The sequence below is a fragment of the Anopheles gambiae genome, chromosome X, assembly GCF_943734735.2.
Source record: "Anopheles gambiae chromosome X, idAnoGambNW_F1_1, whole genome shotgun sequence".
NCBI lineage: Eukaryota > Metazoa > Arthropoda > Insecta > Diptera > Culicidae > Anopheles > Anopheles gambiae.
In genome coordinates this window covers 18,754,255-18,780,259 of record NC_064600.1, presented here as the reverse complement: position 1 = coordinate 18,780,259, position 26,005 = coordinate 18,754,255, and the positions used below count along the sequence as shown (strand labels likewise).

Sequence of the window (26,005 nt, the reverse complement as noted above, 5' to 3'; positions counted from 1 at the left end):
CGATTTGTGAGATTTTCGAAGAATTGTTCAAAAACGTACTGAAAATGTACAGAGAACAGCAAACAATACAACACAGTATTGCAAATCAACAAGCTAACAGCTCCATTGTTCTGTTTTGTTCGCCTAATTTTTGACAAATCGCACTACCACCATATTCGATCCGTAATCTCGTTGAAAAATTCTGTAAAGTTTAATAAACAATCCAAACTGTGCTTGAAAGTTTATTAATTAGTATACGTCCTGGAATAGTTACAGTCGTTGCCACCAAATTATCGCTCTAAGGCATCAATTTTTGACAGTGCGCATCAATTTTGAAGCACAGTTAATAATTGATGCCTTAGAAACAAAAAAATATGCGCACTGTCCAAAATTGGTGCCTTTGAGATAAAAATAGGTAAATTAGAGTTAAAATTTAGCGGCAATGACTGTAATGGTGAATGTTACACAACAAGAAGGTTACAAAAAACTCTAGATCTTTACATAATTCTAGCTTTCCATCTTATATAGCTAGTTCTGCTATACAACTACAACACACATTTATGATGACGGCCGCATTTCAAATCATTTTCTAAGAGTTACCTTAATTTAAAATATTATGTTGAGTAAAGTCTATTTTAATCAATTATGTTATATAAACATATTCACAGGCGAGTCTCAAGATGAACATATGTACAGGCGAGTCTCAAAATAAACCCCCTCGAGTTACGAAGATTTTGGTTCGGACGATTTTGGTTGAAAGCTGTCATTTACAAGAAATCGGTTTATTTTAATTATTTTATTACTGATAACTGCTGCATACACATTTACCAAAATTCCTCAACTACTCAATCTTAAATATTAGTATCGTGTAAACGACTTATCGAGTGAAAATTAATACATTACAGGGTTGTCAAAGTCAGTTTTGATTGTAAACGTTCTTATTTACTGGGTGAAAGTTGTTAACCCACTTCAATCTGATAGTTAGTTTCCATCAGCATAACTTTTATTACCTCAGCATGATTTTCATCTTGAGATAAAATCTTGCAGTATTGAGTTTAACAGTTTTTGTGATGTGTTGAAAATCATGTGTAAAAACTGAAATTTCATTTTGAAGCAAATACACCATTCTTGCAAAACATCTTGGAGGTGGTGAGTAATTATGTGCACATTCGAAAGAGACTTCGAAAATCCTGTATCGAACATTATTTTAAATAAAATATACGATATCATAGATTTCAACTTCGGTTGTAAACTTTATATTCAATTTACGACATTTTCGACTTACGCCTTCCCAAATGCAGTCTTATCGTATGCTGATGGAAATGAAACATCAGATTAATGTGGATTAACATCTTTCACGCGGTGAATAAGAACGTTTACAATCGAAACTGACTCGGAAAACCCTGTAATGTATTAATTTTCACCCTTATTACAAGGTTCATCCGTTCCAATGACTCACTCGTTATGCAAAAAACTCGTTATGCGGGAGGCTCTTTTTCATACAGTTTGTATGAAAAGTGAAATAACTGGCTCCAGGTCAAAAAAAAATTGCGGGTATATAGGGATTATATGCATCACAATCATACAGAACATCTCAAAGTAGTAACAGTAATCCATTGATCAATTCTTAGTATCGAAATTTTCGCCTTCATGAGCAAGGAGATCAGGAATGCATGCAAGAACACACTCATCAAGGTGTATTGACACTTATGAAAAACACGCATATATGGGAGGTTCCCTCAAATCCACGTCCTACACACTTCCACGGCCGACGCCGAAGAGAACCGCCAATATTGTCAAATAAGAAGGAAAGAAATGGAGCAATCAAACTGAAGAAACTACCTCACTTACTCCACCTGTTGATAAGCGCAGCAAAACTCTCAGATCCGCTATCTGACCTGAAAAGAGTTACATGAACGCCCGCTCGGCATTTTCGATTTTTGTATGACTTCGTGAGTTTTAGACTGGCAGTGGGTGTTAATGTGTCATCTTCCTTACACTTTTCATCCACACTTATACCTGCCTCTTGTGCAAATAGCTTGATATTTAATGATTCTTAGTATTTTTTTTAGAGACTTTGAGCCAATTGGCCTCCTTTGCCTTTTAATAAATTCTTAATATTGAATCTCCCAAAATAAAATTGTTCGTTATGCGAGATTTTACTACTTAAGCGGAGTATTCGTAAAGCATTTCGATTTGTTCGTTATGCAAAAAAATCATTATAAGGGGTACTCGTCACTGTATATACATATATATATATATATACTTAAAGCAATACGGCCTTTGCAGACCGTTCCTACGGAATGAAAAATGTATATATTATGAGTTACATATGCATGTACATTTAATTGCAAATACGGTGACGGCCTTATAATTAGAAACCTCTTCAGGCTGTATCAATCGACTGCTGTTACTTATTTCATTTCGATTTGTACTTACTTTCCTGGCATGCTGCGGAACCATCCAAAACGGTATCATGTTTCCACTCTGTGCTTCCTTGGCAACTAATCCATCCGAAACCGTTGACCGTCAGATGTAGATCGACGTCCGTAGCTGACGTTTGCAGGGATCGCCTTCGCTAGCCCCTTTTCCTTCCGTCTATTGGCCCTGGCTTCTGCCAGGACGTATGCAACACGCGTCAATTAAAAGTCGGATTGGTGGTCACTAGGGAAACGGGAAGCCACAGAAGAAATCACGATGTTTATCAATGTAACGAAAGCGAAAACGCACACATATACAGCAAAAAAAAAACAAGCAAACTCATACACTGACACACACATACACACACACACAATGACACACAAAAACAGGCAAAATTGCGTGTGCAGAACAATCGTCCAGCAATCAAATGGGCAAACAATCACGGGCACCCGACGCGCTCACTAATGACAGATGCTGTTGCTGACGTGACATGGTGACATTTAATTGCTGCCGATGGTTTCCTTTCCACCGTTCCCGAAAATGTGGGACCCTCGGGCAGCAGCAGGGCACAGACCACTATTGACATTTGGAGGAGGCGGATGTTCGGATGCGCTCTACTTTTGTCCGGATTTTCGTCCTTCCGAACATTTCCTTTTCGACCTTTTGTCCATTCCCTCTTGTTAGTGACGCTCCCACCCACATGCAAGAATTCTGGTGTCTCCCGATTTCGGGGAAAGGGGCCCGATGATGATGTTGTCCACGGTTTGATGAATAGTAGTAATTACCTATTGGTGATCCGGTGGCACAACCGGCGGGGCTAGAAATCAATCAACCTGTGCTGCTGAAGCTGGATTTACAGGTGGATTACCTTGCCAACATTCGGGCGCAATCAGGTTGGCAGCTTTCCAGACTGGATAGCAGGTAGCACCAGCGGCAGGGGTTAAGCGAGATAAAACATGGCGCTCCATTGACACGCCATCACTTTAAAGCTGCTTCATCTGTACCTAATGTTATAAGCGGGCGGCGTCAAACCCGAGGGCGCAAACACTGGAAGCGTCCGGCGAACACTTAAAGCGACTTATCGTGAAGGGTTTCCGTCGCAGGACGCTGGAAAACAATGTCCAATGTTTATGATGATTATGTCGCTACCGTTAGTGGTGCTGCTAAACCAACGTGTCGCGTAGCGACTGGGCGCGCACTCATCACGCTACACGCTGCTCGGTTTTATGTGCCCTGTTATTTCGGTTTTACGACCGGCCGGATGTGTGTGTGTGTGTTTTTTTTTTGTGCCACGTTCACTTTCGGTTACATTTGTCTAATGTAACGAACGAACAATCGAACCGTTGCCCTGGAACATAGGCCAAGATTATTGGGCAATCATTTCGCAATAGTTGTGTTCCGAAATCGAAAGACAATCACATTACGCGCATCAAGCAGAACGCCCTGGCAGTGCGCCTAAATATGGGCAAACGCTCGTTCCAGCCTCTTGATGGAAAGGTAATCGTCTAAACCGAACCGTCTGAGCGATGCGTTAGTGACACTTCAAGCCCGAGGCACGTTCGCCACGTTCATTTGCAAAAATTACCAATTAAAACGAATCTCCAATCCATCGTTAGAGGGTTCGTTAGAGGGCACGGGTGTGCCGCAGAAGTCGTTAAGGTTAACGCGCTGGAGTACCTGTCACCGTACCACCGTGATATGGCGTGTACAGGGTGCGGCACAATGCACTGCTCCTTGCAGGGAATTGAATCTACCGCAGCAAATTCTTTTCCTTTCCAAACGCACACACCAACACACAACCACACACACACACACATACTAACGATATAAGAATGGCCGATGAGACGAGAAGCCCTGTTTCCCACTTGACGTCCACAGAATGAAGTGCACTTTAGGCATGGTCGGTCATTAGTTGACGACTCGACGGAATGTCTTCAGGTCGACCCTGGTGCTTCCTTGAAGCGGTCTGAAAAAAAACACACACACACTCACACAAACACACAGAAAAAAAGACGAATCCTGAACGACAGGCACAGCGGTGCACCGGTTAGGTTGGGCTATTTCATTCATTGCGAATAGCGCTGGCTCCCGTACTCACGTCGTTTTCACTTTTGTCACGACATTCTCGGACACCGCCACCAGCCTTCGGCCCTTCCCAAGCACCTTTAAGCCGGAGCAGGCCATCCATGATGATGAGTTACCACACGAATCCACGAGACCTGTCACTTTAAGTGGACTATAAATCAGCGCCATCTACACCGCCGGTGCACCCCCGTACCCATCACGCGGCTGACTTTGTGCGCGCTTGTCAAGTACACGATGGTTCGCAGAGTTTATGCCATCAATCACGAGTGGTAGAATGAAAAAAAAAAACAGAAGCACAAACACACACACACATACACATGAAACAAAGCTATGGTGCACAGCAGCTCCATGCAGCAGCCTATACCACAGAGGCCACCTACATCATTGGTACCAGGTACCAGGCTGACAAGTGCTCCACTGCGCGTCTTGCAAATATGCGCACGGTAGAGGTTGCTTTTTTTATAGGTTGGAGCGTCGTGGTCCTTTTCGACAACGCAGAGCGACGAGTTGTAGCACTTCAATGTCCATGAATGTGTCTTGTTTTTTGTTATTGTTGTTGTTGTTGCTGATGCAAAAAGATACGGTTTTCTTTCGGCTGCAGAGTGTCCACCAATTGAATAGAATTTACTGCAGAGCTTTTACTGCCGCCTGTAAAAGTAAATGAGAGCTCATTGAACTGCCTGCCCGCAGCCAAAATACCGGTCAGGTATTTTTCAGGTATTTGAAGACTGCCGCGCACGAGTCGACCCGAACGTGTCATTTGATTGCTCCAACTTTTATTTATTTTTAAGCAGAGCTTTTGAAGCTGATTGACCTCGGACCTGGCCGACGAAAACTTGAGTGTCTTTTTTTCCCTTTACTGCGATAGGGGGACTAAGCCCCTATCTTGATGCTAACATCTTTGCCTGGGTAGCTATTCACAATGCACAATGAGCGGCGGTTACCGTCACAAATGTCAAAAAAGTTTACTTTATTTAGGCATTCAAAGCATCGGTATCTTAGCGCTAAAGCGACAGTTTTTGAAAAAAAAAATGTGCATCCCTTTAGCCGCTCATCAGGTTCGTACAGTGGGCGTTTTTCAAACGATGTCGTTTAAAGCATTAAATTGAGATACATTTCTGATTTTGAAAAAAAAACCAATACATTCGGCTCTACAAACCACTCACTGTGCGCTACAAACACACAGCAACGGAAACAACAGCAAAAAAGGCTAATCGTGCCCTTTTACGATTGACCTGTCCAGGACCGGCGGGCCGAGGGGTTGCTCCAATCGACCTTCGATTGGATTGCCTTATCTTTGCGGCATACCGCGCAGACCGTGCTCGTCGTCGCCCTTCCAATCAATGCGAGTGCGCCTCCTTGGGGCCAGCGGAAGCGGCGGAAACGGCCGAGCACCGGAAAGGGATACCCTAATGATCGATGATCTTCGTAATAGAATTGATTTCTCGATTGATCTTTTCAACTTTTCCTCCCTCGCCTGGTCGCCTCTCGCCGGAACAGCGCTTGCGATGGAACAGCGAGACAGTGAAAGGAAAACTCCCGGAACGCCTTTCGCATTCGTCGTTAGCAGCTGGAAAAGGGCGTAACGATGTCTCGGCATCGATGGCTGAGGTGGACCACCGAGCCAACTCAGCGATGGGCTGTGTGTGGGTGTTTTTTTATGCGCTTCAAATCCACAATGGAACGTCTAAGCGATAACGGAAAAAATGAGCTGAAAGCAAAAAAAGGAAAAGCCACAAACCCGGCGAATCACTTAAAATATGCGAAAATATTTATACCGTAGCGCTTTTTTTGTGAGAAACGCACCAACCAGCCCCGAAATACGAAATTCCAAGAGGACAAAAAATGAAACCATCGATACAGGAAAATGATTAGAAACCCTTTTTAACGCCCCATTTTCAACGATATTGGCCTAGCTAGTCCATGATGACACTCGCATAAACGTCTCAACTTAAGGGAAAGCAGGGAAAAAATCTATCTAAATCTAAACATCCAAACAAATTGAACATCTCTCCCGGTTCAATTTCGTCCTCGCAGTGTCCGATTGGCACCCAAGAAGACGAAGAAAAAGCAGAACCAAGAGAGCAACAACGAAAAAAAGAAAAAAAAAACATGGACAACGACGCCTCGATGGGACCTTTCTTTCGGTTGGGACAATCTTAAATAAAATACCATCCCGTGCACGTTTCTCTGTTCATTCTCGTCCACCTTACCTTGATACCGTTCCTTTCCGCTCGTGCTCGTGAAACGCACCAATGAACTATCCTATCGGGGACGCTAGGTCGGGTAAGTGATAAAGAAGAACTGGCACCGCTCACCCTCACGCTCGATGTGGCAAGAATGAACAGTGGGTCGTAAACGTCCGTCGACCGAACGGAGTATCTTGTGGTGATGTATTTGTGTTTGTACACGTTTGGTAGAGTCTGTTTCAGTGTCATGCAGAGGGCGCCACTGCAAAGTGGGTTAGTGAAATCTTTAATCAATAGAAACCCGTTAGAATCACAAGTTTATGGGAAGATAGTTTTAAAGCAGTCAAAGAAATTGTGTAACTTAATGGAACTAATCAGAACGAGAATGCTAGCACATCTTCAACCTTTATTTACTTACACTTGCCGTCCTGTGTATCAATACAGCTGGATTTTATTGTTAGCTGTAGGAAAAAATGCATTTACGCATATATTGCCTACTTTTAGGCGGACGCTATCAACGAAACGCCACAAGTTATGCCACAAATAAATTCGCCTCAGCGAAACAACACACACAATCATTAAACCGAAAAGGAGGCGAATGAGGCCAATCGGCTGAAAGTCTCTATAAAAAATAAACCGAATATGTACATCATAAACATCATGTACTAACATTGTAAAGCCATTATTGAATAATTCAGTTTTATTCCAAATGTCCTCACGAATGCCCATCGTGCACGCGGGTTATCAAAAAAGGCAGAAAAGTAGAAAAAGTAAGCGGAAAAAAGGAACTAACTAACCTCCTTCGAGCCATAAACCTTTTCGGGGCAGAGCACAGTTTGCCACCGAATCCCAGGGGGAAATTATGTAGACCCTTGCAAACCCACGCGCACACACAGACATACACGGGTACACCCACTTTGATGAACCGGATTCGGCAAAGCAGTGTTGATGAAACTTTTCACCCACCGGGGAGCGCATTGTAAGCTGAAAAGATGCATAAATTTTGACTACGAATTAACAGTGGCAATATAACTTTTCGTAGAGATAAAAATGTGTTGAGAACAGCACAAAACCTCCAGCACCGACCGGTCAGTCCGGTCGCAGGATGAGGGCGAAGAAATTCCATCGATTGTGTAATCTACTGCCACGAGGTGAGGGGATAGTAATGGAAGGCGTACTTTTTGCCGAGTAAAACTTTCCAAACTTGCAACTTTGTAACGTGCTCCTGCAAGCGCAAAACATTTCGATTCCACATGATTTTTTTTCTTCTTTTTGTTAGAGACCTTGAGCCAACAAAAACGAAATCCCAGCAGTTACGATAAATGCTGCAAACACTCAAATGTACCCTTTATGACAGAGGAATAATACCCAGCCCTCCATTGCGTCTCAAATGCTCAACCACACGTTTCGATTATTGTGAGATGCTGCTTAAGTGAAATAGAACCCAGTGAAATAGAAAGAGAGGGCGGAGAAAAAGTGGCTGAGGTCCGTATCGCTCGACCGGTTTCTTCAAACACTCTCAAATAAGCACGTTTTCCGCTTACACAGTGTTATGTTCGCTTGCTGTTTTTTTTGCCCATTACTTTTTGGGCTGGAGGTACGTTGCGGTTGCGGCTTGCTCAAACATTCTTCTCTTTCGCTTGCGCTAGAATCGTGTCCATGGAGGAGGAAGGGACGAAAAAACAGAAAGTAAGCCACACCACAGCGCAGCACGGCGGTACGAAAGTCATGCGGCCGATACTGCCTGGTGGCCACATCCATAATTCAAAATTATTACCTGTCGCAAACATTATAGCCCGTGCTTCTCACTCCGGCCGGTCGTAACCGCTTGCTTGATGGCTGATCTGCCTGTCGCGAATCCTTCCAACCGGTCGGGCAGGATCGCGAGCGGGCGACAGGAAGAGAGATAGCTCTGTTCGGTTGATGTATCATCAATGGGAGCCTCCTATAGTTCCATTAAAGGTACATCGCCTCCTCACCTTGTACAGCGCTGGGACGGTTCAACTGTTAGCTTCACCGGATTGTATTTTTAAAACAGAATTGAAAAAACGCACTTTTGTCGCCGTGAATTGCATAACTTCGAGCAACGTAGCAATGCAAAAATATTGAAAACCAAAGTTTATTTTATTTTAGATGTAAGAAGAACTATCTTTGAGCATTTTCTCCACAATATTTTACAAAAAAATCTTAATACTTGTCTTAATATAAGCAATCATATCATGCTAAGAATATTTTATTATGTTTGTAAAAAAAACTAGTTTAAAAGCTTGAAAATGTTCTATTGCCAACCATGTTCTATTGCAAATTCTAAGAAAATTCAAATGAGGTTATTTTAATGTGTATGTAAGCTATTTAATTATTAACACTTTAGCATTTATTCCAAATGCGACCAATCTTTTTATGGTAAAATAAGTAACGTTTATCTCAAATCACCTTGCGGTATGCATTTTTACGCGGCAACATATTTCTGTATGCTTGTTATTTAGTTTATGCGACCTTTTTATAAAAGGTCCATGTCAACCGGGACACACAGCAGGAAGCTCACATGTGCCTACACGGTCGATTTTCCTAATATTTTTGTTTATTTTTTTTAAGCTTCACTGGTTTATGAGATCAGAAAAACGAGGGTGAGAAAGCAGCGTCGACAGCAACAAAAAAGTCGCTATAAATAATCCGATAAAGTACGCATAACCTTAGAGGGCCGGGAAGGACGAAACACCGACCGTGCATTAGCGACACGGTTGGCCCAGGTGCTAGGGTGATGGCCCAACATTTTTAATTTACATTAGTCGCTGTGATGTACGACGGTGCCAACGTGGTAGTTAGTTGACAATCGGGGAAGGGAGAGAGAGGTCGGCTCATTTCCGGGCGATGACTGAACGGTGTGACGGCGGTATCGCTATCAGCTAACGATCCAACCGCCCAACGCACCATTACGGCATCATCGGACCGCCAAACACCACGGCAGCTGGTAGGCGCGCAAACTCCCTCGCATCAAGAAAAGCAGTCTTTTGTGGTTCATTTGTCACCGCTAGGAGGGGCAAACATTCTCGGGGCTCGGGCTTTCCCCCACGAGCTAGAAAATAGGAGGGAAAAAATGTCAATACAGGCTCAATCAAGACGTCCATCATCAAGAGCCTTAAGCTTCGCTCGCTCGCTGATGATTTCCAACGGCACGCGGGTTTCCGTTTTCGCATTTTTATAGCCCCAGTGATGTAATTTATTGTAGCCAGGGCGCTCTATAATGCTTTTGGTGCGGCTCGGATGGGAAATGTTTTAAAGCCCGGCCCTGCCAGACCATGCTGCATCCCGTGCCAGACAGTCGAATGTTCGATGACCGGACGCAGCCCACCGTCACTAATGAAGTCGCACGAAATCGCAGCTCGCAAAATGGAATAAACATTTTATGCAAATCCTTTTTAGAGAGTTCATAATGGGGCGCAAGTGGGAGCAGGCGGATGAAAAGTTTTCCAACACGTTGATACTATGATGGAATTGCACTAACAGAACGTAGTGGGAACGTTGACTTCAGAGAGAATGCTTTTATTTATTTCTGAGCAAAAAAAAACCCTCAAAAAATCAAATTGCGACTGACGTTCGGTGAGTTTGTTTACGATCTGATTTTATGCGGCTGTGCAAATTTCATCAGTATTTGCGGGGAATATTGCATTAGTTCAAATTCAATTAGGCTTGCCATCATTTCAAACGACCTTTTATTCAGATTACGCAAACATAACAAAAATAAAACACACTTAAAATCTATAGTTTGTTAATCCAGTTGCATACAGACAGGCGTTCAGAATCGATGAAGCTTGATTTGCCCCTAAATGTTCAACTCGCATTACAAAAACAAACGCAAATAACAGCCATCAACGCCATACAGCAATGTATATCACGTGACAAAATCACCGTTTGAAGCGGAAAATGGATAAAGTTTGCACAAAAGTGGACCGCAAAACTACCATCGGAATAGATTGCAAGCGTTTAGACACGCACGTACACCGACAAAGTCAATCCTTCCCTAGGGGAAAATATAACCGGTTTCCAATGAGTTTGCGTGTCCACGCATGTGGCAAAAGCATTCTTTCGAATCACTTCCATTCCCAAAAAACGGCACCACACGATGAACTACATCATACGACGTCTTTGTAGAACGCAAACACGGGTGTGGAAATTTTAATTTGCAGCAATCAATTTACGATGGCCGTACTATTTTGCTCTTCAAGATCCCACAGCCAGCGAGCTCGAGAAAATAGCATCGAGCACCCAACCCCATCGGCATCCACCGCATCATTACTTAATCAATCAACGGTTAATGGGAGAGATGAGCCGGTTGTTCTTCAACTATCAGTAGATATATTTTACCGGATCGAGAATTGGGTGAAGTATTTATTACAAACACACACATACACATCGGCACACACATACGCATCGGCATACACATCTTGGCGAGTGCCGCCATGACAGGTACAGCAATCTGGTGCTATATCGTATCCGAAAAACCTGCCGGTATGAAAGCAAGCGCTTTATTTCGTGGCTTTGATTTATCTAAGCCAACCCACACTAGCCGCCTCCTGAAGAAATCTGATCTGACAGAGCACGTCAAGCACACGAGACCGGCTTGGCGAGTCCTGGAGGTAGGGTGAGGCGAAAACGCAATTATTATTGCTCCATGCTCGACCGCCACGGTATGGCGCTACAGAGAGCCCCATTGGATACCCTCCCAAACGAGGGCAGACTAGAAAACTGCCAAGGGGAATCACATAGCCCGGCAGCCATTGTACGGACCTGCCACCGTCGACGTGTGCAGGAATTGGAGCGTGTGCTTCGGGGTTTCTTAAGAACGATAGCTCACATTCCCTTAATAACCAAGCCAGAGTGTTGGTGTAGATCGGCACGAAGAGCCACCAGACACGGCCACCATGATGCGGGTCATATCGCGCCAAGGCTACACGAGACCCAAAGTCATGGCCCATTAATAATTGTGCACAAGACAATGAGCGATGGGTGGAGGAGGGATTGGGTGTGATTTTGTCATAAAGCAACCTGCCCGACGGCGAAAAGTTACTGCTCTAGCGGTGTTATCGCGAGTGCGCGCGTTCTCGAACAGAGGGCCCTCTGTGCGTTTTAGCCCGGTTTTATTGATATTGATTGTCTGTAGCTGTTGATTGGAGCTGTCTTGCGGTGCGATTAATCACCGCGTAGAGGAGAAGCTAATTTATCAAGCAACATTGACGAACGGAATACTTCCTGCGGGTGAGCGGTATATCCGAATGCCCTGTGGTAGGATACTAGGAATTCTGGAAGAGTATTTTTTTGTGCGTGAAGACTTTCAGCAAACTTCCTTCGCTGGTCCAGCGGACACACGTGTTGGTAATTACGCAAAACAAATAAGCTGTTCCGGTGAGTCAGTGTATGGTAGAGATACTTCTCGCTTACAGCAAATATGTTAGTCGGCCATGAAGACGACACTGGGTTGGACAGCGCCGAGAGACATTCATTCAATAATGATGCTTGTGATGATGTTCTGTCCTGCTTAACACGCTCATCAACAACACCGTTTTGATGGCCTTTCGAAGCATCTGTGTTTCTGTGCTTGTTACGCCAATAAAAAATGCTGCTTTTAGGAGGTAGGAGGCTGGGAGGATCCATGCGAAAAGTTTTAACAGAAGCTCACTGTGCAGCAGAATTTATCAAAATAACAAAAAAAAAAACAATAAATTACAGGCTTGGCAGGGCTTAGAGGACTCTGTTACTCCACAACTATCAGAAGGCAACCGAAAAAAGCTTCCCACCCTGTTAGAGAGGCACCAGCTGAGCAAACTGGGAATGGCCAGAAAACAAAGACAAAAAAACTGCGTGGGTCATAAATCATCATATCGTAACGGTTTCGGCTTCGAGGCGCACACTGCTGCCGAATGCGTAATTGCCAATCAAGGCGTGGAATGATTGCTTTCGGCAGGCGAGCGAATAAAAATGTATCATTCATCTAAATTAGAGTTTTCTGTTTCTCCCTCGAGACCTCTGCTCGCTCTCATTTCCGGACCAGGTCGGGCTTGGGGAGGTTTCCAAAATTTGATACCGATCATCTTCCGCCAGACGCCCAATCAAAGATATCAAAAGTTGGACTTTTCTTGCATGCGATAAAGTATTCCAAAAAAAAGCCCCTCGATGAGGGCATCATTGTAGCCTACCACAGGAGTTAGATCGGAAGTTTGCACGGTCACACGAGGCCAGTGTCTGCTCCGATGGGCCACCGAAGGGTAAAGCATAAATAATGCAATAAAACGATTAATTAATTTTGCACGACAACGAGCAGAACAGGCTTGTGCCCTACCGTACACGGAAAGATGAGAGAAGATGGACTACACACTTAGCCACTAAATGGATCTTGAGAACTGGAGGTACGTAAACTGGCGCAAATTCTCTAGGAGCTCTCATCCCACCCAGGCGTGGAAGGATTGCGCTACCTTCGGAAACATCAAACGAAAGAGGTTCAGGCTTCTTCAACCAACTCCTCCGACGCAACGTAGCCGGAAGAGAAGAAGCGCCCCTGCTGGCTACTGAGAGACCAATTTAGCTGCTTACAAAGTGCTCCCCGCACTCCAGCTCTCAGAAGTGGCAGAATAATTTATCAGCCCGCTTTGCACCGACGCTCCTCTCCAACTGCAGAAAGAAACGTCAAGCGCGCCCGCTGCTGGCGTAAGTAAGTGTAATAAATACCCTATTTCCCGATAGCGTCCCCAACATACCTCCGTCTTCTTCGGAGACTGAGGCTGTATGATTAAATGCCTGGACTACGTCAACACACGACCACTAGGCAGCAGCACCTAATTAACGTTATTGGGCACGGCTTCGTGCACGCTCTACTGCGTAGTTTTTTTTTCTAATATTTTCCGAATAGCCGAACTGCCAGAAGTTTCGATATTCCAAAAGCTATCGGTGCTGTTTGAATCGGGTTCCTACCGTAATCCTTTAATCTTGCCAGCCAGAAAGGGAATAAAGGCTCACTATCGGACAAACCGATTACTTGGGTACCGAAATCATAAAGAATACCTTCGCATTGATAATACCTTCGACACAATTTTCCAACCTTAGCGTACGCACCTTGAGGTTGTGGTTGGCGTCACCAGGCAGTCGCTTCTGTTCCATTACGCAAAGGTCCGTATACGACGGCTAGTGGGTTTACCGGGAACTGGCTGATTTTAGCAGGTTTTCGTCATATCGGTAAGCTGTAAGAAGGGTTGACACTGGCACACAAAACCCCAAGCCTGCTTTGATCAGAGCCTCCAGAATGCGCTCCTCTGTAGGCATTCTTCGCGATACCGGCAAGAGTAATTGTTGTTGTTGAGCTCCAAATGTTACTCCCAAAAATTTAAATTTTCCCAATCCAAAACGGATGGCAAGCTTCGCAAGCGAAGGACTGTTCACGGTTCAGTGACCAAACCCCTCTGAGACACCGGAAACTCTCCGGGTATGCGCTGCCGGAAAGCGCTACGTATTAGTTCCACTAGATTAACTAACCTGCCTGCCGTTCCTGGGGCGAAACTGTGGCGTTTTTTCATTACTTCTGGTGCCAAGACGGTTTATCTTTGAAAAAAAAAAACAACAACAAACAGCCAACTCTGTGTTAAGTGCTAGCAGAACTGTTGTCCGAAAGCTTTCAAAAGATCTGTTTCGTTTTTTTGCTGACATCTCTTAGCGTAAATTAGTTCACTCCGTCCGTTTTAGAGCAGGGCGCATAGAGTTCAAAACTTAATAAACAACTTTTACTGTGAAGCGAGACTAAAACATTACAATTTACACGATCTTTTGAGCTGTTCGAAATAAGCAACAACTTTTCCCAACACCGTAACACTGCGTGTGTCAGCAGCCCAGGTACACGTTAATGTTTAAAGTTAGCTTCCCGGGCCTCTTTGCTGTTTTTCTTATTTTAGTTCTTGCTTGCTTTGGGACACTCTTGACTCGATTGTCGATAAACTTTTGATCAGCAGGAGCAGCATACGCCAATGCGCGAGAATCGCTTGGTGCCCCATTTGTTTCTAGTTGTGTGCTGATGAATTAATAACAACCTTTTACGCTCGATTCCGGTATCGTGGACTTTAGGTAAGCCTAAAGTTATGCAATTTTCATTACAAAATCAACTTATTACGGGGAGAAACGTTTCAGACTTTGCCAGTAGGGTTTTTAGGGCTATATAGTGTACGAAAGGATTGCGCTGTTCATAAAGCCACATGATGCACAGGAAATGTTGAAATGTTGTTGAAAAGACATGTACCCGGAAGCGGGTTAGAAACGCGCTGGGCCCGAAAACAATAGCTACCATCACACTTTCTTGCAAACACCATTTGGAGGTATCGGAGAAGGGAAAACGCAAACAAGTAAACGACAAAAGACAAATACTACCACCGACTTTTTGTAGCATCGCTATCTTTGGCTTGGCAAGACATCTTGCCATACTTGTGTGCCAATGTGTAAATAAACGACAGCCAGCAGCGAGAAAGTATTCTCCAGTGATTCATAATTCAATTTTTACATTACTTCCCGTACTTCGCACCACACTGCTCACACCTAAGGGAGGAAGTCAGTATGACAGTGGCGCTAACAAGGGGAAAAAGAAAACATTTGATAACCTTCAGTAGAGTTAATATTTTGCGCGAACGTTTGTTTGTTTGCTTTTTGTTGCTTTGTTGAACACTTGAGATTTATTTCCATCCCGCCGTCAAGGGCACATTGCTCGCGAGTGTGGCGCACTCCTCGCGGTAGGCAGTTTATTTTCCCCGGTTCTGCTTGCCTTTTGCTTCCATCCGCGAAAAGATAGAAGGGAAAGGTCAAAACAAAGGCAAAATTTGTCAAAGATGTACACATTGCCCCCTACGCGAGTGTGCTAATGGTTCCCAAACTTGAACCTAAGAAAACCAACCAACGAGATTTGTACAATCTTCAGAATGTGGCTTACATCAAATTTTCACATAAAGATCGTTACTAAAACGCGTTTGTAAACTAACCGTTAGAAAGTTCACTTTCGAGGTCTCATACCTTTAATCATTGAAGTAGAAATGCTACGCATGCGAAAATCCACGCAATGTTTCCCGATGGCAAGGTTACTTATCCGCGAATGTGTCTCGGACAGAAGCTCGAATATCTCCCTATACCTTGTCATATCATGTTCATGTCATATCTCCCTATAGTCGTGCCATGTTCCTTCGTCTAAAGATTTGACAAAGTATGTCAACCTGTTCCAGAGATCGTGAAATACGCCCTGTATACACGCTGTGCAATACTAGGATGTGCCTGGCTAGCAATTTATAAACAGTTAAAACATCCCCTAAAGTAAAGACAGCAAACTGATGAAGCTGGATGATGGTGATGAAGATATACGACCACCAGGTCCTAGTCTGACGAGTTTCCGAGGAATTCCATCCGCGTGGAAGCTTTTCCGCGGCCTCAGCGAAAAGAAAAAGTCATTCCATTACTCGTAATTAACTGCCATACGGCTTCAAAAGACAATGCAAGCAACAGCACAAGCAAGAATATATTTATTGGAGATCACAGTCAACGGCGGCAGTGCGCTTCCTCGTTTCCGTTTTTTATTTATTTATTTATTTATTTTTTGGTTTATAAGTCACTCGGTATGTGGTGAAGATGGAATGACATTTAATTCCGCTTGCATACCAAACTTCTTGGTTAACGGGTACTCTTAGCTCGGTGTTGCTTGGCCAATTCGACTCCAATTCCCTATTAAATTTCCCTTAAAATGGCCTCCCAAATCATATCCCCAGAAAACCCAAAACTCTCTCCTTTTCTCTCTCTTTTTCTCCCTCCTTTTCTCTCTCTCTCTCTCTCTCTCTTTCTTTCTGTATCTCTATATAATCCATGATTTAGATCTACAGGCGTCCCCCGAGCTACGACCCCTCGAGTTACGACGATTCGCAGATACGACGATTTTGATTTTGACAGTGAAAAGTTGTCAGTGACAAGAAATTGTTTTATTTTTTGAATTTCTGTGCTGATAACCGTAACACACACATTTTCAAAGATTCTATAACTACCCGATCTTCAATATTTGCATCGTGCAAACGACTTTTGCTGTAAAATTAATACATTATCAAACATTGTTGCAAATAAAAATCACAATAGCATAGATTTCGTCTTTTCAACTTCGGTTATAAACTTAACATTGAAAGATATTCGACATACGACTTTTTCGACTTACGCCTTGCTTTGGGACATTTTTTCGGTCTCAAATACAGTCGTATCTCGGGGGACACCTGTACATACTTGTTCTAACTATTCGGGGGCAAAAGAATTAATAACTAACCAAAACCCAGAAAAAAATATCCGACCTTTTAAACCATTACTCCAAAATTGCTCCAAATATATGTACGTGTGTATGTATTTTCACAATCTGTTACTAGTGTTTGTAACATGCGAGTACCGCAGTTCTTGTGTCCTCCGCACATATAGGCAAACCCCTTTTCTCTCTAAACAAAAAAAGATAGAATGGTTTGACCTGTTTTACTTGCTTGTCCAAGGACCCGGAACGCCATGCCAACCATGTCCAACGGGTGTTCCGAAATTCCCGGTACCTCCGTGTACCCAGGCTCTGCACGAATCAACGACGCATCTCTACACCACCCGTTTGAGGTTATACACAAGCGGGCAAGAGAAGTTATGGTGCGAGAGGTTTTGCGGCTTCCCAAAAACTTGTACTCCGGCAACCGAGTGGCTTTCTGGTATCGGTTCTCGGTTGTGGAAGCGAAAATTATGCTCCTCCCACACTCTGCGCTCCACTCCCAGCTCATCTGTTCGGTTGTCCTACGGAGTACGAGCGCCGCGGGAGCTGGGAGCAAGCGCCGAGGCCAAGTGCGAACCGTTCGTGTCTAGAGAACCGTCGTTTATTGTTCATTTAATTTATTGAGTTACAAGTACGGTTGGAAAATGCCTGCCCGCAGCATCCAAGCCGGCAACTGAGACTGACGCCAACAGCAAAGACAACGAGATGTGAACAGGCAGCGTGTGCGTCCCTATGAAACGAGCGAACGAGCGTGTGCGAGACAGAGCGGGAGCGATCCGAGCGAGGACGTGACTTTTCGGTGCACGGAACAAAAGATTCAACCGCAAAGCTGGAGCAATGGAGCGCTAACAACGTGCTCGCTCCTGCGCTCTCACTCACACATTCGTTCGCTCGAAATTGAAGGATACTTTGCGAGCCGGGTTGGTGCTCTTTCCACATCCGGCGTGGGGGAAAGTAAGGGAAAATTTTATGCCAAAATATGCATAAATCATACCGTCGTATCTTCCGCCGGTCGCTTTCCACTTTGAGTATCACGAAGCTGGATTTCATCCGCTTTCATAGGCATTTTTTCCTTGTTTGACTGCTGCTATCGGAGCTGATCTCCTCAACGCTAGCACCGGTGGGGATTTGGCATGACACTTTATACGGCGTACGCTATCCGATGATGCGGGACTATCAGCATCCCAGCCGTTTGTTTGAGCCGCCTCTTTACACAATCCAGTTTACATATTATGCTTTTCCTCCCTATCACAGTGCCAACAGATTCAATCTTCAATATTTACATGCAAAGAGACTTATAAAACAAAAAACACACACATACACACAAACATACACAGAGCTGAGGCATTACATATATACAGTGCGTGTGAGTGCCGTTGATTCCGCTGAATTAGACAAATTAGCCCAATAAATGAACATAATTTCAGAGGGAGTTCCCTTTCTCTCATCCATACAACCAGTTGCGGTTGACATTCAGTAAAGTACTTTTTGGTGCTTTTCGGTTTGCGGAAACTCGTTCGCCACAAAAAACGTCACTCGTCGGCTCTGACAGCTAGTAGCTGTCAGTTACACGTCAAATCACGCTGATTTTATAACTTCAAGTGATGCAGTTCCTTTTTTTTGTTGTTATTGTTTTCGGACACGCACTTACGCAATCTCTGTTGCTGTTACCGCTTGCCAGTAAACCCGGAAGTTTTCTGCATGATTTCGTTGCGAGAGGACACGGTAATCAAATCATTTCAATTATACCGAACGAGCCATTTTGATGGCTCATCCGTAAAAGCAAAGCTCGTGTTTGCTCGTCTCCGTGGGTATACACCGACGCTGCTTGGTCGCTGCCGTTGACAGTGAGGCTCGGGCTTTTTAATACGTTTACGGTAGGATTTTATTAGATCATGTTTTACTCCCCGCAGCCAAAAACCGACCCAAAAGCGAAGGCGAGATGCGAGTGCGGTAAATACTGCGGACATTGGAAATAGCTATCATTACTTTGTTCTCCCTCTTTTTTTATTCTCAGTCCAACCTACAAATTCTACCAACACACACACATACACTTTTGTGGTTCGCTTTAGCTGTCGCTTGGTCCTTTTTTGCGTTGCTATTGTTATCAACTTTGTGTGTTTGCAACCACGGTAGCATTCGAGCTCTGGTGCCCGCACCTGTGTGCGACCAGCAGCCAGAATGCGTAAGCTTCAATCCCGCTCCACGGCAAACCATTGGCCCAGCCAATTGGATCGTGGCGGAGCGGTGAACCCAACCGAACCACTAATCTCCTTTGTCCGGTCACCGTAAAAACCAGACCAGAGCTGTCAGCACGCGAATCTCGAGCCGACCACGGCGGTGGTACCATGCCGCCAAGACAGCTAATTTGGCTCCCTTTTTTTTTGTTCTAGCGTAATGCGAATACATTTCATCTCCCAATCCCTTTTCGATAATCGAAAACTATGGCGGGTACGGTTCCATCCTGCACCGGAGGATAGAGATTTCATTTCGTTCCCCCTCCTACTCGTCCTTCCCGCCCACCCAAAATATAAAAGGTTGGATAACCTAAAGAGCTCCACCGGAAATACGTCAACCGTGCGGTCAACAACTACTAAGCCTAGAGCCGCACCAGCCACTCCCGGCTGAAAAAGGGTTAAAGTGGATACGATTTCGTACGTTTTCGCTAAGGAAACATTTCGGCAAATGGGAAGTGGAAAATAATATCAAATCCCATTTCCATTCCTATTACTTTGTTTTGTGCCGTGGACACAAATGGAGAGCTTTCGTCTTGACCTCCCCCCCCCCCCTCCCCCACCTTCCCCGCCCCAACACAAAAAATGGCAAATTGGTAGGCGTGCTCGGAGGTTCAAGAAACGGGCAAACCCTCATCCTCCCTCCTCTCCTTCATCCCCTTCTCGCCTACAGTAAACATCATATGTATCGTTTGTTTGGGACCACCATTTTCAATCGTACAACCGAGCTGAAGAAAGCTCAGTTCAATTGTTCGCAGCCCCGCAGTCGCAAAAAAGGTTAGGCACGCTGCTTCGTTTTTTTTTTTTTCATCCGCTGGCTGCCTGATTTTGCTCACTATCTAATTCATGTTTATTGTTTCGGGTTGCCCGGGAGCGAGAAAATATCCACGGCAGCCCAGAAGTGCCCAACCTCCCTTCCCACCAGAGAGATAGCACACGAGCACGGGGAGGCCCGTCCCCGGCGCCTGATTCGGGTATCAAATTTTATTGTGAATGGTATGACAGTAAAACGAAAACCAAAACCGCTGTTTCTGCTACCGTGTGGTACCGAACACTGGGTGTATGCGGGTGCTTCTAGGTTTTTTTAAACCACATTGCGTTTTGCTATCCTCTTTTCATTGCTGCTTTTGCAACAGCAAACCAAAACAAACACAACCAAGATTGGAATGTCTGAAAGGAACAGTGAAGTGGTATGGAAGTGAGAGGAGGAAGGTGATGTGATCCCTTTTGAAGCACACTTCAAGAACAGAAGTGAAGAGAATTTTGCTTTGTTTCTTCTTTAAATTGTACTTGTCGTATTATGATTATGTTGTATCTAGTGCCCGAGGACGAAAGAATTGTCAAGTCATGTGGACACCGACACGTGTATTGCAAAAATGTTTGATAATTATTGCATTTTTATTTTGTTTCGACACGACAAAGAGGCCAATTCAACAAGCCCTGCAAATCTGTCCGGACGTTTGTGTGATGTTGATTGCATACTTTCAGGCGATTTGCGTGACAAAGCAGTCTCTCGTGGGCTTTCGTGCTAAAACGTAATGCAATCAGATTGCACTAATATCGTAGGATTTCTAGTATACCAGTAGTGTAAGTGTGCCAATTATGGCAATAATATGTCATCATTATACCGAGTTTACTACTGTAAAAATAAGTATTGGTTAAAATTTCAATTGTATACATGTTTTCTTGAAGCCTGAAATATGTAGAACACGAGACTATTTTTTTTATTTTGACTCAGTTTTTATCATCGAAATCGTCGATTTTTTTAATCTCAAGGTACCAATTATGGTTATGGCTCCTAGCACTTCACTGTACCTCTAACTATTGTGGTTGTAAGCCAAAACTCGTGCATATTTGCACCAAAAATCATTTTGTGACATTATTTCAACTCAAATCAAGTAATAATAAGTTTACTTCAGGTAAATAAGTATATAAACACTATTAATTTCGTAAAATTCATAGTTTGCAATATCGTTGTTCTAACACTGGCTGTGTAACTAGCCATGCTCAATTAATCACACAATGTATACGGATAATCCTTCTAAAAAAATCATTCTTATTCTACTAATAACACAAATCTTAATCACTGTTCCGACACGCTTCATATCATCTAACAATTCTTCATATCACCTGGAAACTAAACACCAGCTACTGTTTTGTGGTATCATGGCAAATCATGGTGGTCTGTTTGAATTTGTTTAAATGAAGTTTCGTAGCCAATGTCCAACTACCTTGAAGATGCTTCTAGCCGAGACTTGCCCTAACTAACGACCAGGGAAGAACAAGTGTGCGCTTGACAAAAGGGCCATACGAAAGGAGTTCGCTTTTTTTCGTATGAAAGTTTTGTTGCGTTATGTTGATGAAACTGAATCCCTTTTTAAACATTTAACACGTAACCAATATTTAACTCATTTATGAACGCTTTCTTCTTCTTCTTTGGCACAACAACTGTTTCGGTCAAGGCCTGGCCTGTACCTACTAGTGAAGTGAGCTTGGCTTTCAGTGACTTATTGTTACTATAGCAGGATAGTCAGTCCTACGTATGGGGGCACGGTCTATTCGGGGCTTGAACCCATGATGGGCATGTTGTTAAGTCGTACGAGTTGATGACTGTACCACCAGACCGGCCCAACTTTTAACGCTTTAGATTGTGAAAATAACAACGAGAAACCCGATTTGTTCACTTGTAAAATTTGCACTATGGCCAAAATGGCAATACACTGCGTTTCATAATGATAGCCTCACCTTCTTCTTCTTTGGCTCAACAATCGATGTCGGTCAAGGCCTGCCTGTACCCACTTGTGGGCTTGGCTTTCAGTGACTAATTGATTCCCCCCCATAGCAGGATAGTCAGTCCTACGTATGGCGGCGCGGTCTATTTGGGGATTGAACCCATGACGGGCATGTTGTTAAGTCGTACGAGTTGACGACTGTACTACGAGACCGGCTCAAGTTTTGTTAATTTAAGGCAATTAAAAATTATCGGATAATTTTGAAAAAAAAAATCACACGTTTTCAAATGCGTTTAAACAAGCTGCTGCATGAAAAAAAAACCCACAAACATGTTGGAAATATTCTTGATAATTCAAAAAGCTTGAAAACAAGGCGTTTTAAAATGAAAGCCTCACTTCGGTATTTAATTGAGAACTAACGGTTTTTCAAAACCTAGTAATCCGTTGATTATCTATTACGGTTGATATCCTGAAAAATCCGTTTCGGCATACTTTCGGCAAGTTTTAGCAAAGACTGAACAGAAAAGGTTCGCCAGGCACTTCTAATCGCTACTTCCAGATGCTGTACGGTCTCCTACTGTTCCCTTTCTTCATATACTTTTCAAACTTACATGCCCCAGATGTTCTCGATGGGATTTAGATCAGAAGAAACGATAGGCCAAGTCAAAGTATTGATTTGCATTCCTTCCAGGCGATCCTCTGTATTCTTGCTGACATGTACGGAAGCGTAATATAGTTGTAATATCAACTGGATGTTGTTGTATATGTTCACGTGAGGTTTCACATAATTGCCTAGGATATGGGTGTACTTATCACCGCCCATCCGTGTTGGAACAATCGGCAAATCGTACTTCTCATGACTGCTAAATGAACCTCATATTTGCGTCAAATTGCGTCTTGAACAAGAGCGTGCATGTCGCAAATTTCGCCAGTAGTGAGCCTGTAGCAAATTCTAATCTGACGTTTTATCAGGAGATTGCTCGAGTGTCCGCCACACTATTGTTTTGCTTTTATTTAATTCTAGTTCTCGTTTGATTCTCAGACATCCTTTTGTTGTGTTCGAAGCTGCTCTAATTATTCTTCGTTTATCTCTCACGGATAGTATTTCTGAACGCCCCGATGACTTCCTTTGGCTATAAGCACTTGGATAATTGAGATAATTGTTAATAACAATCGCAGTTCTTTGAATAAGTACACCGAGATCGCAATTAGATTTGCCAAGTGTATGGTAAGCATCAATTTGGTCTATTTCGCGTTCCGAGAGCTGTTTTCCTCGTACTATTCTTAAACTGGATGACAAATTTAATGTAAGCAAATTCCAATAGATGCCATTTTAATTGTGTATGCTCTTGGTTTAATGCAAGATAGTTCTATTATAAAAAAAAGTGAGACTATCATTTTGAAAAGCCCCCATTTAATGTTTCTTTTTGTTATCAAGAATATTTCCAACATTGGGGCCCTTTCCGTTTTAAGTTCGTAGGCTGAAATTTCATCCTGTCAGTTGTTTGCTTTGTATAGCAGTTTTCGAGCAGCTATCTAAAATATACAGGTTGGCTTATCCCAAGGTGTATGAATTTAGAAGGCTCAACTCGTTTCTGAATGAAGATTTTAAGAGTATTTTGTGTATTCGTCAAGCCTCCAGTAAGCTTGTTTGAACAAAAGTTTTCAACGATCCTGTCAAAAAGTGATATCAAAATTTGGTTATAAAAACATGCTATGAGACCACCTGGACACTTAATTACACTTGATACACTTTGATTCTGGAATCCATCACCAGACCTGTTGAATGCACCTTGGAATAAATGAAAACATCACCTTGTTTTGCCATTTTTCGAGCAGGTACTTGAATCTAATTCTAGCTTTGAGACTAGAATAATCTAGACTGAAAATTGCAGGCTAGTTTTATGTATGGTTTTGAATGGAGTGTTTACATGATTTCAGCATCCAACTGTCAAACTCCATACAAAGCACTGACTAGAATCGTGAAGGACTCCACTTTTGTAAAAAAAAAAATCTAAGCAAAACTTTGTTCAAATGCATTTGACAACGTGTATTTTTTCAAAATTTCCCGATATTTTATTATTGTCTTAAATCAACAAAAACACGGTGCGACTATCATTATTAATGGCAGTGTAGTAAAAATCATCAATGGTATATTGCGATAATTGGTACATCAGTGCTGTAAAATGTCATGGACATCACATGACCACCGTAAGCAAAGTTATAATTTTGGTTAAATGCTTGAAAATCTCTAATATTATACAGCGCTACTCTAAGCCAAATGGTAAAACATGCCAAATAACTTCAAAATGAAGATATTTTACAAACGGAAGTGGCCAGCACGGAACTAACAAAGCACAAATATTTTAAAATGTTTATATTTTATTTAAAACATTCGAGGGTTTGGAACGCCAATTAACTGTTTCAGAGAAAAAAAATGCTCGTTATAGTCATAATGGATGATATAACCACAATTAGTACACTTACTCTGCCTACCATCATTGTTTGCAACTTATCATAATATCATATCTGCAAAAATAGAAAAAGAAAATGATCACAATTTTTATTACCGATTTCAAGCATTTACCATTTTAAAAACAGAACACACGACCAAATGGATTAATTCCGGTTAACTTTTGCCTATACAACCCCGATGTGTCGCAAATGATACCAGATTTGGAATTTTTCAACCCAATTTTGTTGGATTGTTTTAACAGCGTCACAACTGTTTATGAAGTTACATGAATTATAGTGCTTTCTTTACGATAATAAATCATCATCACCCCTCGTCCCCCTACGCCCCCCCCCCCCCAACCGACGTATATCTTACAGAATTTTTACAGAACGCTCGAAATGTTCACATTTTACACAAAGAAAGGCAAATAACTTTATTTACATATAATATTACATGCGGAATATGAAAACTATTCAAGTTACTTCATTGAATTATCCATGATATGAACGTGCGATGAAGATCGAAGCAAAACGGAGAACAAAAAAGCTGATTGAAACTCTGAGAAATCACTGAATAGGTTTAACAATTCTGACAAATCACTAGCAATGATCCGAATATACTTATGCCGTTTTTCTTCAGTGCACATCAGCAGAACTTCATCGGCTGAAACTCGCCCATGCTAACCAACCAAAATTTTTTTCTTGCTCTTCTTAATTGCCTCTTTTCCAGGAGTGGAACGACATGAACGTCAGATGGAACTCGTCCGAGTATGGCGGGGTGCGCGATTTGCGGATACCACCACATCGTCTCTGGAAACCGGACGTCCTAATGTACAACAGGTACGAGGGGAAGCTTCTCATTTCAATCTAGTTAATCGTCTAGTGTTATGTAAGCTAGCGATAAAGGAATATCAGGAGGGCAACGCTCGATTAAAAGCGTTAAAAGAAAGGCACAAACACCATACCATCAAAGTACGACCCAAGTCATCGCTGAGCGTCGTATCCGAACGCGTCGCTTCAACAATTTAATTTCTATTGTTTGCGCTGTTCCTGTTGATCCTCCCGGCACTGATTCGATTTGCTGATTATAGCACCTTGTACATGGCAAAGAAAAACACCAAAAACAAACTTGCAGCACACGCTACAAAAAGAACGCGTTACTCTACTGGACGACAGCCATCATCCCGTCACCCGGGATCCCCTCCATTAAGTGGTTTGTGGCAGGCGTATGGATACACGAGCGCGCGAAACAGGCTGTTGTAAGCGATAGGGAGCAAACAGTTCATCTTGCTGTTGTAATTAAATTTCCTGTCTTTTGCACCAGCGTCCAAACATTACGGACGGTACCTGAGCACCGACCTGGCGGGAGCACATCCTTGATTGAGGGTGGCGTGGTGTACATTGCACCAGGAAATTGCCGATTTCCGACAGAAACTACCCAGTGTCCCCCTCGGTTTGGATTGCTTTGGATTTGCCACCGGGGTGGGAAAGTGAATTGTTTTATTTATTTTTTTCCTTTTTTACCGCATCGCTGGTGATCGCTGCTTGTAATCTCTTACGCTCTTCGCACAGTTAGAAGTCGTGAAACGTGGAATAAACTTGTAAAACTAACGT

The 26,005-nt window shown here is 43.1% G+C and overlaps 2 protein-coding genes across 7 annotated transcripts in view; both read left to right on the top strand.

Moving 5' to 3' along the window:
* LOC1270437 (fatty acid hydroxylase domain-containing protein 2) overlaps positions 1–26,005 on the top strand; it is a 428,943-nt gene that overhangs the window by 267,078 nt on the left and 135,860 nt on the right. The window lies entirely within an intron of this gene.
* The window catches only part of LOC1270457 (neuronal acetylcholine receptor subunit alpha-7), a 100,823-nt gene that overhangs the window by 49,793 nt on the left and 25,025 nt on the right, over positions 1–26,005 (top strand). For all 6 annotated transcript variants that reach the window (XM_061654034.1, XM_061654007.1, XM_061654016.1 and 3 more), the window contains exon 5: positions 25,122–25,231. In XM_061654034.1, coding sequence (XP_061510018.1) covers positions 25,122–25,231 — 110 coding nt within the window. The remainder of the gene's footprint in view (positions 1–25,121; positions 25,232–26,005) is intronic.